Raw genomic sequence first — 16,224 nt, forward strand, 5'->3', positions numbered from 1 at the left:
TCTCAATTTTCAATCAAATGAGCTCAAATTTTGGGAGAAGGCATAGAATCTGATTACGAATCGAATAAGTAGTGTGGAGCAAAACCGCTTTTTTGAACCACGCTAGAGATAATTGTTATGGTAAAGTTAAATGCACTACTGCACAAGTTTACAAATCTAGGTATCGACAAAGCAGTGATTAGTTAGATATCACCCGCTTTTAACTTTATCACAATTGTGGTGTTGGGGTGAAGTGTAGGGCTCTCACGCACCGAAAATTTTCTCATAAAGTTGTTTTTGTTAAAATGAAAAAAAAAAAAGAGCACAACAAGTTACTGAAATGAACTTCTATGAACTTGAAAGTTCCGAAAAAGTTTCGAGTAGCATTTTTAGCAGCTTTTGAGCTGCTTAAAAGGCTAACAATGAGCCTTGCCCGGACTTGTGTGCGAAGTTCCATCAAGGCTCATTGTTAGCCTCTTAAGCAGCCAGAAAGTTCCATTCGAAACTATATCTGAACTTTATCGTGGCATAATATGTTGCTCGACGCATAATTGTACCATGCGCACTTTTTACAATGTGGTTGTGTTGAAAAGATCAGTGTTTCCCAATCCGGGGATTTTCAAGAACCCACGGATGCTACTCCAGTATCACCAGACCAGCTACACTCACACAAGGAACCAATGAGATAACTGCGGGGGATTAGCAGGCATCTTCAGTGTGTGAGCGTTAGGCGCCGTCCGCAAATTACGTAACGCTCTAGGGGGAGGGGGGGAGTGTGGCCAAGCGTTACGGTCCATACAAAAATTTTAGGATTTTCATACAAAAAAGCGTTACGGAGGGGGGAGGGGGGGGTCAAAAAAGGTCGATTTTAGCGTTACGTAATAAATGGATGCTGCCTTAGTGATCTTCTATTTTAGGCGTCAATGGCGCCTGCCTCGTCAGGTTGTAGGTCAATGTGGGGAAGGAAGTGATGATTGCAATCATTTGTATCCACATCAGACCGAATATACTTTTGCGGCTGCATGAATTCATGTGGATGTCGGAGTGTTGGTAGAATATGGTAGGCAGTGGGCTCACACGTTAATGCGTGGATGCCAGACGTAAGATGATATAATTGTGTGTTTTATTATTTTGAAGATGTGCGGCACAGTTCACATGATTGCATAACTCGTAGGCGTTATCTGATAGGTTGACACTGTGCTGGAAGTTGGAAGGAAGGTAAACGGCTTTTCAATCGTTTCTGGTTCTAGCGATGGCTTTGAACGAACATATGAATATGTATGTAGAGAGGAGGGAGAAAGTACATATAACGATACGAAGTAGCAAGAAAGGGACGGGCCAGGGATTGAACCCAGGACTTTTTGCATATGAATCAGAAGCGGTAGCAACTAGACCACCTAGCTCGTCCAAAAAAAAATGGGTGGAAAATTAATTGCCGAAAAAGTGCCTCTTGCGATATACAATACGACCAATTGTCCTAACACTTTAGGTTCTTGAAAAAAAAAAAATACAGCCCGTGATTCCGCATTGAGATCAACTGAGTTTTGACACATCACTATACTGTAATGAGTCGTCGTGAGGAGCACAGAATATGATTTTTTTTCATTTTGCCCTCACAAATATTTGAGAAATTATCATGATCCGTCATTTTCATTTTGCCCTCACACTTGGATTATTAAGAAATTTTCATGGCCCGTGACCTGGGAGGCTGGGGTCTCCAGTTAGCCTAGGGTTTAAGGCTATTCCCGTACGGAACTGGAAAGTTTTCTCGACCTACAGGGCATAGAGTATCATTGTGCTTCCTCTCTCCTCCTCTTCTTGGCGTAACGTCCTCACTGGGGCAAAGCCTGCTTCTCAGCTTAGTGTTCTATGAGCACTTCCACAGTTATTAACTGAGAGCTTCCTCTGCCAATGACCATTTTGCATGTGTATATCGTGTGGCAGGCACGAAGATATTCTATGCCCAAAGAAGTCAAGGAAATTTCCTTTACGAAAAGATCCTGGACCGACCGGGAATCGAACCCGTCACCCTCAGCATGGTCATGCTGAATACCCGTGCGTTTACCGCTTCGGCTATATGGGCCCCTTATCATTGTGCTTGCCTCACAATATTTATACACATTCATTCAATGGCAGGCAAAGAAAGTCCTTCAATTAGTAATTGTGGAAGTGCTCAAAGAACACTAAGTTGAAGCGAGGCAGACCAGGTTTCAGTGCGGACATAAAGTTATAAAGAAGAAGAATAAGAGCCGGGAGCCTGGGATTTGCAACACCAATTTATTGTGATAAGTGATCCGTGCAATGCAGAATATGAAAAACATTCACACCTTCTGTTAGCATTCCCGGTTCTTGTGAAATTAGCATGGACCGTGCCCCAGCTTGAGAGCCACTAGACCAGCGTGCCACTGAGCTTTGCCACGCCAATTTAATGTGATAAGTGATCCGTGAGACGTGCACGCAGAAAAATAAATTGTAAAAAATCAGCGACTCGTGACCCCAGCTTGGGAACCACTGAGTTTCGCAACGCCACTATATTGTAATAAATGCTTCTAGAGATGCAGAGTCTGAATTTTGTACTGGGAGGTGCTGTCAAACAGTTGCTAAGCTGTCAAATAATACCAATAAATCTCTTTGAATAAAGTTTAAAAATCTGAATAAAAATCATACTGACTAAGAAAAACGTACTGTGATTTCTGGCAAAATTGATCACTTTTCGCAGTTTTCCGCGCTTTATTTTTGAATATTTATCGATATGGTTAAACTTTTATTGCTAGTCATTTTATTATAATAAATACCAATTAACAATACCATTCGAATTATTGCGCATTTCCCACCCCACTGGACCCCTTTCGCAGTTAGTATAAGTGCGGGATCGTGAATAAAAGTGCGATTTTGCATCAAATCCTATCGGTGTCTTCTGCGCACTTATGCATTACAAAGTGCTGAATAAGTGCGCAGAAGACACCGAAACGATTCGATGCAAAATCGCAGTTTTATTCACGATCCCGCACTTATACTAACTGCGAAAGGGGTCCAGTTGGGTGGGAACTGCGCAATAAAAAAAAACATTAACTTTCGAGGTGAACTTGATCAATCAGTGAAATGTCTGTGTAAATGCTGAACATAGTTTTTCCTCCTGAATTAATCACTTGAGAATGCAAAAAGCTATGCGAAGCTTTCACAAGTTTCTGATTTTTTAAAGTGCAATAAGGCCGATGCAAATATTATTTTTCTTTTATGTCCGATATCTCTCATCAGGTACGAGGGGGGGGACAAAAATAAATAAGGAACAAACAAAAAAAAAAACTATTGAAAAATTGGATTTTTTACCAACTATTGAAAACAATATTTTTCAACTATTGAAAAATAGTTGCTTGTAAAAAAATTGTCTATTGAAAATGGAGTCATGAGACGCCATGTTTTTTTTTTCGCCCCTTCAATATTTTGAGATTTTTGAAGGGGGGGGGTGACATAAAACAAATTAAATATTTGCATCGGCCTAAATCCAAACAACACGCTTGAAAGTATGCAATTTCCATACAAATTAAGTGATTACTGATTACTTGGAGAAAAATAATAATTTTATGCGTAAGTTTGAATATTTTATATTATGTTTCCAGTTCAAAACCGAATTAGCGACATTTTTTCTTTGACTTCCGCTGCTTTTGTCTTGCGTTAAACATAATGTCGGAAGTGGGGCGCTGTATAGAGCACCAGGTGTACAATACAGCGCCCCACTTCCGACATTGTGTTTGACGCAAGGCAAAAGCAGCGGAAGTCAAAGAAAAAATGTCGCTAATTCGGTTTTGAACTGGAAACATAATAACTTTTGATGACAAAATGGAATTCATCGCATACTTCTCAGATAGAAACACTCTTTGGAATATTCATAACGTGTGCGAATCGCACATTGTGCGATACTGCTACAGTAACAAAAGTTTGAAAGTGTCTTCGAAGTTCACCTAACACGCAATATGGACATATCCAACATATTGTTTCAAGATTGGAGCATTATTTTTACTAATAAAAATGCCCACTCACTTCGATCAATTTCATCAGAAATCACGGAACTCTTTCTTATAAAATCAATAAATTCTACAAAATAAAAAAAAATAAAAACAATTGTTTAGCGTATTATGGCCTATGCAATCATGAAAACGACAAAAAATTAATGTTTTCAGTCTGTTCGATCGAAGATTTGTAGCGATTATTTTAATCTCCAGTCCATTTCATTCTGACTGATTCTACCCTAGTTTCCATTTTTAAATACCGAATCAAATTCACCAACACGTTCGATGTTTTCTGAACGTAACGCCTGCTTCTCCTCCCGCCCCATATCACAACACTTTCCTTTTGCTTATCACCCCGTCTGCAACCCACTTGTGGATGATATTGATTGTCATCAGCTTGACGTCGTCGTCTGACGATTGTTATTGCAAAGCCGAAGAATTATTCAAATGGTGTTGAAGCTATTTCTGCCAAAGCGCCCGATTTTTGTGCATCCTCATTGTATTCCGTAATCGGCGAATGCCATTCGTAGCCTAGTACTCGTACCAACTAGCGGTGGAAGTTATTACCTCTCTCAACGCATCACAATGAACGCGAGAAGCATGAAGCCTATGCTCGATCGAGTACGCAACATAGTGCCTGTACAGGAACCGCACCGCCACAAAGGTCAAGCCGGACGGATTGGAGTAGTGGGAGGATCGAGAGAGTACACCGGTGCACCGTATTTTGCCGCCATCAGTGCACTCAAAGTCGGGGCAGATCTGGTGCATGTGTTCTGTCCAAAAGCTGCCGCGCCGGTGATCAAATCGTACAGCCCGGAGCTTATTGTTCATCCTTTGTTGGATGAGAAGGACGCCATTCTACAAATTCAGCCGGTGATGGAACGGCTGCATGTGATTATCATTGGACCGGGGTTGGGCCGAGATAATGTCGCTCTGCACAACGCAGCGGAGTTGATAAGAATCTGCCGCCAGCTGCAGAAACCACTGATAATTGATGCCGATGGACTGTTGCTTGTTTCTCATGACCCAACGTTGGTCAAGGATTATTACGGAGCTATTCTCACTCCCAACGCGGTTGAGTTTAGCCGATTGTTCGGGAATGACCGTGATCACATCATGGAGGCAATGGCCAAGTACGGCCAAGGGATGAGCGTGCTGGAGAAGGGTCCAAACGACAGGATCTACGATACTTACGCGGTGGAAAGGTTCGATTGTCCGATGGGCGGTTCAGGAAGAAGATGTGGTGGGCAAGGCGATCTGCTGGCTGGTGCTCTGGCTACGTTTTACTATTGGGCGCGTGAATCCAAAACAGAAGTTAGTCCGACCATTGTCGCGTGCTTTGCCGCTAGTTATCTAACGAAAACTTGTAATAGCTATGCGTTCAGGCTCAAAGGTCGCAGCATGACTACTGGCGATATGATCGATCAAATCCATAATGTGTTCGATGACATTTTTGAGCATAGGAAGGAATAGGAGCGCGTTCGATCCCGGACTGGTTGGTTATTATTTGTTACAGTTTTGTGTTGGTATATTATCAAATGAATATGTTTGTGATCTCTGTGTTTATCAAAATTTAATAAAATATTGGTGGGCGTTCAGTTTAGTATGTAATAAGAACGGCGTTTGGAATTGGCTTTCTCGGGATGGAACTGGATGTCACATTTCTGCAGAACTAAAAGCTCCCCTATTTTAGACTATAGAAATTGAATTTACTTGGGAATGTCCTGTGCTTTGTGGAAACGAAACACTAAATAAATGTCTTAAAGGCGAATGAAACAAATAAAGTTTATGTTTATTAGCACGGTTTAGGGTTTACTTAGAATATAATATAAAACCTATGAAAAAAAAATGTTATTGATTTTTAATGGTGAACACTCCTACTGGTAACTACTCTAGGTTATCTATTGCACTACAGTAAAGAATTTAAAGAAGTTGAAGTAAATTGATGAATACGTAAGTCGAAAGCATGACTTTTGTTTTATAGATTAACACTCCTAGGATGTTAAGATTGGCGCACCACGCTGGCGTAGTGTACGCGTGCCTGTCTGTGTCATATTGACCCAAACATTTTACTAGGGTTTGTGGGAGTTTCGGTCGTTCCGCACACCTCGGGAGATTTTCCGACGCGGCGAATAAATTAATAAACGAATTAATTCACGGACACAGAGTACTCAATCACAGCTCTATATTTATCGATAGTCAAAACTCAACTGACATTTATTGTGATAAAACTATATACATGTACGGTGGCAGTGTTGCCACCACATAACCCCCCTCCAGTCATGCTAGGAACCTTACTCGATGTCCTGATGATGTTACCTTCGTAGAGGTATCCTGGGATGACTCTAGTAGCTGATTACAGGTGTAGGCTGGTTTCAATCTGTCAATGGAAATTCTCTGCTTCTTCCCTTTGATGCACAAAACCATGTTCTTGTCACCTCGTTCGATAACCTCGTACGGTCCCTCGTATGGATGTTGAAGGGGTCGTTTCACAGTGTCGACTCTAACAAAAACTGCTTTACACGTTTTCAGTTCGCTGGGTATGAACACACGCTGTTTGGAGTGACGTGTATTATTCATTGGTTTGATATGTTGGACGACCTGACGGAGTGATTGAACGAAATCCGATCGATTTGCTTGCTCCGTATGATGGTCAAAAAATTCTCCTGGAATACGCAGTGGTTGTCCGTATACCATTTCCGCCACAGAGCAGTTTGAGTCCTCGCGAATGGATGTTCGAAGTCCAAGTAGAATTAGTGGCAGTTTTTCACTCCAATGGGCAGAGTCGACACACATAATTGCCGCTTTCAGGGTTCGATGGAATCGCTCGACTAATCCGTTCGCTTGAGGATGATAAGCCGTGGTACGAGTTCTGACAGTCCCAAGCCATTTGGTCAGTTCCAGAAAGCGCTCCGATTCAAACTGTCGGCCTTGATCAGTGCTAATTGTTTCTGGTACACCAAAACGAGATACCCAGACCTGACAGAACGCACTTGCCACTGTTTCTGCCAGCATATCGGATAAGGGTATCGCTTCAGGCCATCGGCTAAATCTGTCTACAACAGTGAGAAGATATCGATAACCTTTGGATGGTGGTAGTGGTCCTACTAAATCCATGTGCACATGGCTGAAACGTCCTTGGGGAACATCGAAATCTCCCAACGCAGCGAGGGTGTGCCTATTGATTTTGGAACGCTGGCATCGATCGCACGATTTGACGAAGCTTGCGATGTCCTGGTTCATGGATGGCCATACGAACTTCGACGATAGAAGCTTCCTTGTTGCTCGAATGCCTGGATGCGACAACCCGTGGATAGTTTGCATGACGCGTAGACGGTGTTGCTTAGGAATGTAGGGACGGGATAACCGTTGGTCTGAAACGTCGCAATAGATTTGATTAGACGAACCCATTACATCCCTAAGTTCCAATCTCAATAACGTTGTCTTGTTTTTCAGAAGCCCTTGTAATTCGGGATCGTGCTTTTGTTCTACTGCAATGTCGTCATAATTTATCACAGTAGGTGTGGCAATAGCTTCCACTCTCGAGAAAGCATCAGCAACAAAATTGTTTTTGCCGCTAATATGCCGAATAGATCGCGTGAAGCTTGAAATATACTGGAGATACCTTTCTTCGTGTGGCAAATGAGTGGAATTTGAATCGAGCGCGAATGTGAGAGGGCGATGATCGGTAAATATGGTGAAATTCTTACCTTCAACCAAGTGCCGAAAGTATTTGACAGCGAGTTTCATCGCTGTAAGTTCTCGGCCGAAGACAGAATACTTTTTCTGCGAATTCGAAAACCTCTGTGAGAAGAAACCCAAAGGTTGCCAAGTTCCATTCGAATATTGCTGTAGCACTGCCCCCGCTGCTGCATCGGAAGCATCCACCATTAGGGCCAGCGGTTTCGAAGAGTCCGGATAGTGGAGTAATGTAGTCGCTGCTAAGCCTTGCTTACAAAGGTCGAATGCTTCTGCAGCTTGGGAACTCCATTCAATTTTTCGCTTGTCGTTTTTTCGATTTCCTTGAATGAGATTTTGCAAAGGCTTTTGCATTTCCGCTGCATGAGGCAAAAAACGTCTGTACCCATTGATCAAAGCTAGGAATCGACGAAGTTCTTTGATCGTGTTGGGTGGCTTATAATCGACGACGGCGGCTACTCTAGCTGACGTTGGTTTGATTCCTGATGCACTAACTCGGTATCCAAGGAAATCTACTTCCGATTGTGCAAACTTACACTTCGAAAGATTCAATACTAGTCCATTTTTACGTAGTCGTTCGAAAACGACGCGTACGTGCTTTCGATGCTCCTTCTCGGATGCAGACGCGATACAAATATCGTCCACGAAAACGATGACGAAGTCCAGATCTCCAAAAATGCTGTGCATAAATCGTTGGAAAGATTGGCTCGCATTGCACAGACCGAATTGCATTCTTGTGAATTCGAATAATCCGAACGGGGTGATAACGGCTGCCTTGGGTATATCACTTTCTTCCACGGGTACGTTGTAGTAGGCACGTACCATGTCCAGGGTGGTAAAAACTTTTTTCCCTAGAAAATTGTTCAGAAGATCGTGGATGTGCGGTACCGGATACCGATCTGGAATGGTGACGCGATTCAGACTACGGTAATCCCCCACGAAACGCCACTCTCCATTCTTCTTCGGGACGCAATGTAGGGGGCTCGCCCAAGAACTTTTTGATGGTCGACAGATCCCGATCTCCGTCATCATTTCAAACTCCTTCTTTGCTGCTTGCAATTTGTCAGGAGCCATCCTGCGAGCTTTGCAGGCCACTGGAGGGCCTTTGGTCTGAATGTGGTGTGTAACATTGTGCTGAATTTCAGAACGCAAAGTAGGGGGTGTTGTGATCTCACGATACTCGGTCAGCAAATCACGGAACGGATGATTGGCATCGATCGTCGTCACACCGTGCACAATTGCCTCCGTGAGCCCTCCGGTCGAATGCAGCTTGGTTTTTCCATCAATAAGTTTGTGACTACTGAGGTCCACGATTATTCCAAAGTAGGCCAGAAAATCGGCACCAATTATAGCGGTGGATACGTCAGCAATCAGAAAATTCCATGAAAATCGTCGTCGAAGTCCTAGATCCGTGGTAACGAAGCGACTTCCATAGGTTCTGATCGTCGAGCCGTTTGCAGCGTGTAGTTGGAAAGTCGAAGGGCCGTGCGTTTTATCAGTTCTGGTGGCCGGTAAAATCGATACATCCGAGCCTGTATCGATGAGGAATCTGATCTGCGATGTTCGGTCAAAGATGCGAAGACGATGGCTGTACTGACTTCCGCCCACTTCGTTGGTAACGGGTGGGCGGTTTTCTAGTTTTTTGACGGTTGGTAACTGCACGGGCTGCGACACCGCTCCGCATTGCCGCCGTACTTACGGTGATACCAACATACATCGTTGCTTGCAGCTAGTTGTCTACCGCGAGATGAAGAACGCGAACGACGTTGGGGTTTTGTTGTCATCCGGCGAATTTCGGCAGTTAATGCCGCGATTTGACTTCCAAGACTTTCTTGAGAGTATGGATCCAGTGTTGTGTCAGCCGCCGAGTTTGCGGGAACCGCTCGTGCTTCTGAAACAGTTGCAATTTGCGGCGACAGGTCCATGATTTTATCACCCATTTCTGCTATTTTGGAGAGGCTCCCATCGTTGATACTGAGTACGGCACGAACATTTGGCGGTAAACGTTGCAGGAACAACATTTTCAGCAGCGATTCGTCCACATTCAGACCTGTGGATATCTCCTGCATTTTTGCCAACAGATGAGTTGGCCGAAGGTCTCCAAGATCACACGTATTCAACAGACGCTCCAGCCGTGATTGCGGTGTCAACTCGAATCGGGAGATAAGACGAAGTTTGATCGCCTCATATTTGTCCGCTGCTGGTGGGTTTTTGACCAAATCTGCGACGTGACAAATTACAGATTGGTCAATTTTTGCGACGATGTGGTGGAATTTTGTAGAATCCTGCGTAACCCCTGCCAAGACAAACTGTGCCTCGGCCTGGGCGAACCACATGGCGGGGTCGGACCTCCAAAAGTCCGGCAATTTGACAGCCACCGCGGCTGCTGCTGCAGGCATCATTGTTGTTCCCGGACGCAACTGATCGTTCTGCATGGTCGATCTTTTTCTGTCCTATTTTCCACGAACTCGCGTTTCAAACTACCGTCGGGGTCACCAATGTGGGAGTTTCGGTCGTTCCGCACACCTCGGGAGATTTTCCGACGCGGCGAATAAATTAATAAACGAATTAATTCACGGACACAGAGTACTCAATCACAGCTCTATATTTATCGATAGTCAAAACTCAACTGACATTTATTGTGATAAAACTATATACATGTACGGTGGCAGTGTTGCCACCACAGGTTAAAAGAAAACTTTACATTTTTTTTAGAATTCACTGCAGCAGGTCTAGAAAATGGTGGACCCAGGAAGGATTGCGATTGGAAGTAGCAGCCTTTGTTTTTTTCACATTTGTAAATTTGAACCAAAAGTGATCATTGGCATACTTTATACGTACCGTAAAATAGGGTGTAAATGGGATTCACCTTCACATTCAACTTCAAAAAATCGCCAAAAATATAATTGCTGATTCCAAATTCAATTCAAATGTATTTTGGAAATAGATGCATGCCATTCTCACTCTCTAAAATACGGCTTTATTAATAATTTGGACACTAGAGTTCTCAAACTTTTTATATAATACTAGCTGTCTCAGCAAACGTCGTACTGCTTGCCTACTGTGTTTTTTGTCATACAGCTCCATAGAGACGTCCCCTGCAAAGTTATGTGTATGGGAGCCCCCCGTTCCAAAGACCGGAGAGGTCTCACACCAAGCTAAGAACCTTCTCCGGCCCCGGCAGCACTTACATACAAAATTTCACACCAATCGGTCCAGTAGTTTCCGAACCCATAGCGGTCAGACAGACAGACAGACAGACAGAAAGACAGACAGACAGACAGACAGACAGACAGACAGACAGACAGACAGACGGAAATTCATTTTTATATATATTGATAGATTGATAGATTGATAGATGATAGATGATAGATTGATAGATTGATAGATGATAGATATAGATAGATAGATAGATAGATAGATGGATAGATAGATAGATAGATAGATAGATAGATAGATAGATAGATAGATAGATAGATAGATAGATAGATAGATAGATAGATAGATAGATAGATAGATAGATAGATAGATAGATAGATAGATAGATAGATAGATAGATAGATAGATAGATAGATAGATAGATAGATAGATAGATAGATAGATAGATAGATAGATAGATAGATAGATAGATAGATAGATAGATAGATAGATAGATAGATAGATAGATAGATAGATAGATAGATAGATAGATAGATAGATAGATAGATAGATAGATAGATAGATAGATAGATAGATAGATAGATAGATAGATAGATAGATAGATAGATAGATAGATAGATAGATAGATAGATAGATAGATAGATAGATAGATAGATAGATAGATAGATAGATAGATAGATAGATAGATAGATAGATAGATAGATAGATAGATAGATAGATAGATAGATAGATAGATAGATAGATAGATAGATAGATAGATAGATAGATAGATAGATAGATAGATAGATAGATAGATAGATAGATAGATAGATAGATAGATAGATAGATAGATAGATAGATAGATAGATAGATAGATAGATAGATAGATAGATAGATAGATAGATAGATAGATAGATAGATAGATAGATAGATAGATAGATAGATAGATAGATAGATAGATAGATAGATAGATAGATAGATAGATAGATAGATAGATAGATAGATAGATAGATAGATAGATAGATAGATAGATAGATAGATAGATAGATAGATAGATAGATAGATAGATAGATAGATAGATAGATAGATAGATAGATAGATAGATAGATAGATAGATAGATAGATAGATAGATAGATAGATAGATAGATAGATAGATAGATAGATAGATAGATAGATAGATAGATAGATAGATAGATAGATAGATAGATAGATAGATAGATAGATAGATAGATAGATAGATAGATAGATAGATAGATAGATAGATAGATAGATAGATAGATAGATAGATAGATAGATAGATAGATAGATAGATAGATAGATAGATAGATAGATAGATAGATAGATAGATAGATAGATAGATAGATAGATAGATAGATAGATAGATAGATAGATAGATAGATAGATAGATAGATAGATAGATAGATAGATAGATAGATAGATAGATAGATAGATAGATAGATAGATAGATAGATAGATAGATAGATAGATAGATAGATAGATAGATAGATAGATAGATAGATAGATAGATAGATAGATAGATAGATAGATAGATAGATAGATAGATAGATAGATAGATAGATAGATAGATAGATAGATAGATAGATAGATAGATAGATAGATAGATAGATAGATAGATAGATAGATAGATAGATAGATAGATAGATAGATAGATAGATAGATAGATAGATAGATAGATAGATAGATAGATAGATAGATAGATAGATAGATAGATAGATAGATAGATAGATAGATAGATAGATAGATAGATAGATAGATAGATAGATAGATAGATAGATAGATAGATAGATAGATAGATAGATAGATAGATAGATAGATAGATAGATAGATAGATAGATAGATAGATAGATAGATAGATAGATAGATAGATAGATAGATAGATAGATAGATAGATAGATAGATAGATAGATAGATAGATAGATAGATAGATAGATAGATAGATAGATAGATAGATAGATAGATAGATAGATAGATAGATTTTAAAATTTATCTCAGACGTAAAAAAATGAAAATTTTTAAATTTTGTGCACTACTGTAAAAATGGTTTTGGCTATAATTTTACTGTTGTATCGTTAATTGGTTGAAAATGTTCACAACAGCCTTTAACAAAATTAATTCGAAATATAAATAGTTTTATTTTTGGAATTCTTTTTTAATCCTAGAAGAAATTTATTTACAGTTTTGTTTTTTCCAAAAATAAACATTTAACATAGACTTACATCACAAAGGTTAAAAACATGTTTTGTTTTTTTTTTATTTTGTGCACTTCCTAAAAATTTTAAATTGCAAACTTGAAAAAAAATAACGATTTTTGCACGAATATATATATTTTTAGAATCGTTATGATAAAGGTAAATTAATGTTTTCAAGAAAAATGTCCCCTGTATTTTAAAGCGATTCTTTAACCCTTCAGCGCGCGCGCTGTTGTAAAAAATACAACACTACCAAAAAACCTCGCTTTTCGTATACAGCGCGAGCGCGGTGCAGTTTCGGTTGTTTGATTGCGCGCGCGCTGGAAGGTTAAAATAAAAATGGCTATTTTTGATTATGCAAACAAAAAAATACATAAAGATTTAAATTCGCATTTATTCAAACCGAGCATGGTTTGAAATTCATTGACGAGGTAGTTCTACTAGAGAAGGGAATTTCCTCCTTAGTGTTCTATGAGCACTTCCACAGTTTTTTAACTGAGAGCTTCCTCTGCCAATGACCATTTTGCATGTGTATATCGTGTGGCAGGCACGAAGATACTTTTATGCCCAAGGAAGTCGAGGAAATTTCCTTTACGAAAAGATCCTGGACCGACCGGGAATCGAACCCGTCACCCTCAGCATGGTCATGCTGAATACCCGTGCGTTTACCGCCTCGGCTATAAGGGCCGGAAAGTGAAGGGAATTTCATAACCTTTGAAAATATGTATTCAAAATGGAGCGTCGAAGTTTGACAAAAAAGTAGTGTTTTTTTAGAGTAGACTATTTACTGAATTTTGAGGATTTTTTAAAATCGTTGAGTAAGATGTTACATGTATACAAACCTGTTAATAATTATTAATACTTTCCAGATTTTTTATCCTACAATTTTTATACGCTACAGGTTATTGAAACGCAAAAAAAATCTTTAAAAAATACCTTTTTGAACAGATTGATTTTTTGTGAGGTGTATCCTTTCAACCATATTTTCAATAACATTAAACATTTGCCAAATTTCTTCAGGCTGTTCTAAATTGAACTCCTATCAAAACTTAACGTTTACTTGCCCTCACGAAATTTGCGTCATCGAGAGCTATTTTCTATTAATTTTCACCGTACTGACTATGCCAAATTTAAGCCCTCTAATCAAATGATGCTTTGGATTTGATTGTTGATTGTTGAAACCGTTTGCAAACGCTATAACATCGTTGTCTGAAAGCTATTTTTAAGTTACCAAGACTACACTCAACCGTGGATTTATTCAGAATCTGCCCTCCGTCCATACTGCCAATACTTGCCTTGCGAAAACAGCAGTGTCTGGTGAAAATTCACAATATGTAACATGTTCAATAGCGTGGTTCAAAAAATTGTTTTTGCTCCATACAGCTTATTCGAATCGTAACCAGATTCTAAGCCTTCTCCCAAAAAATGAGCTGATTTGGTTGAAAATTGAGAGTGCACAAGCCCTTAAAAGTTTGTATGGAAATTACTATGGGAAAAGGATGTTTTTCATTCAATTAACCATAGTATTTCCCCAAGTGCTTTAGAGTGTCAGTTGATCCTTGTTACTCCTAGGCTACTCTATCAGCTACAACTTTGCCGAGATTACATTCAAATCGGACCCCCCATTAATTAGTTATCGATTTTTATCGAACTGGAGAAACTTTAACAGTGATCGTTCAGCTTCCCAGCAGGCAACATTGCTGTACATGGCGACAAAGATAGCACACATTAATCATGGCTACTAGCTATGTTTCAAGGCAAATTGCAGTGATGCCCATCGAATAGTGTAATCATCATGATCAAAGATTTTCATTCTGGATAAAAATCAATAACTAGTTAATGAGGCGTCCCATTTGAATGTTGTCTTCGGCAAAGTTGTAGCTGATGGAGTAGCCTAGGAGTACCAAGGGTCAACCAACACTCTAGGGCAATTGAATGAAAAACATCCTTTTCCCATACTAATTTCCATACAAACTTAAAAGGGCTTGTGCACTCTTAATTTTCAACCAAATGAGCTCATTTCTTGGGAGAAGGCTTCAATCTGGTTACGAATCGAATGAGCGGTGTGAAGCAAAAACGATTTTTTGAACCACGCTAATGTTCAACCAAGAAGTGCATCATAATTAGAGCAAAGAACGTGTTTCGCATAGGTAAATACCTACTACGAGACACAGCAAATTTAGTAACCTCGCGCGTTAACACTGAGATGGCGAAGAGATCGGTGTCATACTTCAGTAGGAAATATTTTAACTCATTACCAGTTGCCCTGAGAAGCTGGTATATGTCTGGCCGAAGTAAAAGATGTTGCGCGCCTAATGAGATCGAAAAACTGTTCCAGAACTTGCGAAAAAATAATGCTACTGGCTTCCACAAAGTGCGGAAAGTACCACCGAAAATGACTTCCATTTTGCTGCAACTCCATTGCGCTGCGCTGTTGGACAACCGCCCATGGTCCGCTCATCCGTCGTCTGAGAGGATAGTCTGGCTCTTCCAGGTAAGAAGCTGGTATATGTCTGGCCGAAGTAAGTGATGCTGTGCGCCTAATTACATCGACAAACTGTTCAAGAACATGCGAAAAAAACAATGCTTCCACAAAGTGCGGAAAGTACCACCGAAAATGACTTCCATCTTGCTGCAACTCCATTGCGCTGCGCTGTTGGACTACCGTCCATGGTCCGCTCATACGTCGGCCGAGAGGATAGTCTCTTCCAGACCACACGCGCATCCGAAAGGGGCCCATTTTCCAGCCGAAGAGATTGCCTCACCCGTCAGCCGTATTTCTTCACCACCGTTCCCACCAGTCATCGTCACCTCACATATGAATTTTATATATGTTTCAAAGGCACCACAATCCTTTCTATATATTCAAACACTTACAATAACAATAAAATGCAAGCTGTCATGAACTCTCAAAAAATATGTTGAAGATATGAATAAATTCCATATAAAAGTAACATAGATGGTTGAAAGTTTCTGTACAAAAACCATCTTACAGTCTCTTACAGTTTGATGGTTTTGGCTTTCTAAAAAAGGCAATTACTTGTACATTCACATGCGTAAAAAGAAATTTGCATATAATTGCCTATAGCTAGGTTATATATGCTTGGAATGTGGCCCAAAAAACTATAAAAACCGTTATAACTATTTTATTTTTGAAATTAGCGGGATGTCGTGTTCGGCAAAGCTA

At 40.1% G+C, this 16,224-nt stretch overlaps 1 protein-coding gene across 1 annotated transcript; it reads left to right on the forward strand.

Moving 5' to 3' along the window:
* The first annotated feature begins 4,316 nt into the window (after positions 1–4,316).
* On the forward strand, positions 4,317–5,822 carry LOC109426011 (ATP-dependent (S)-NAD(P)H-hydrate dehydratase). Its single transcript, XM_019701437.3, has one exon. The coding sequence runs from the start codon at positions 4,575–4,577 to the stop codon at positions 5,460–5,462; it is 888 nt and encodes a 295-aa protein (XP_019556982.1). The 5' UTR covers positions 4,317–4,574; the 3' UTR covers positions 5,463–5,822.
* The last annotated feature ends 10,402 nt before the right edge of the window (positions 5,823–16,224 follow it).

Source organism: Aedes albopictus, chromosome 3, assembly GCF_035046485.1.
Source record: "Aedes albopictus strain Foshan chromosome 3, AalbF5, whole genome shotgun sequence".
In the NCBI taxonomy this organism is placed as follows: Eukaryota; Metazoa; Arthropoda; class Insecta; order Diptera; family Culicidae; genus Aedes; species Aedes albopictus.

What these genes read in the sequence shown, in the direction of transcription:
- LOC109426011 (XM_019701437.3), top strand. Translation starts at nt 4,575, where the DNA reads ATGAACGCGAGAAGCATGAAGCCTATGCTCGATCGAGTACGCAACATA.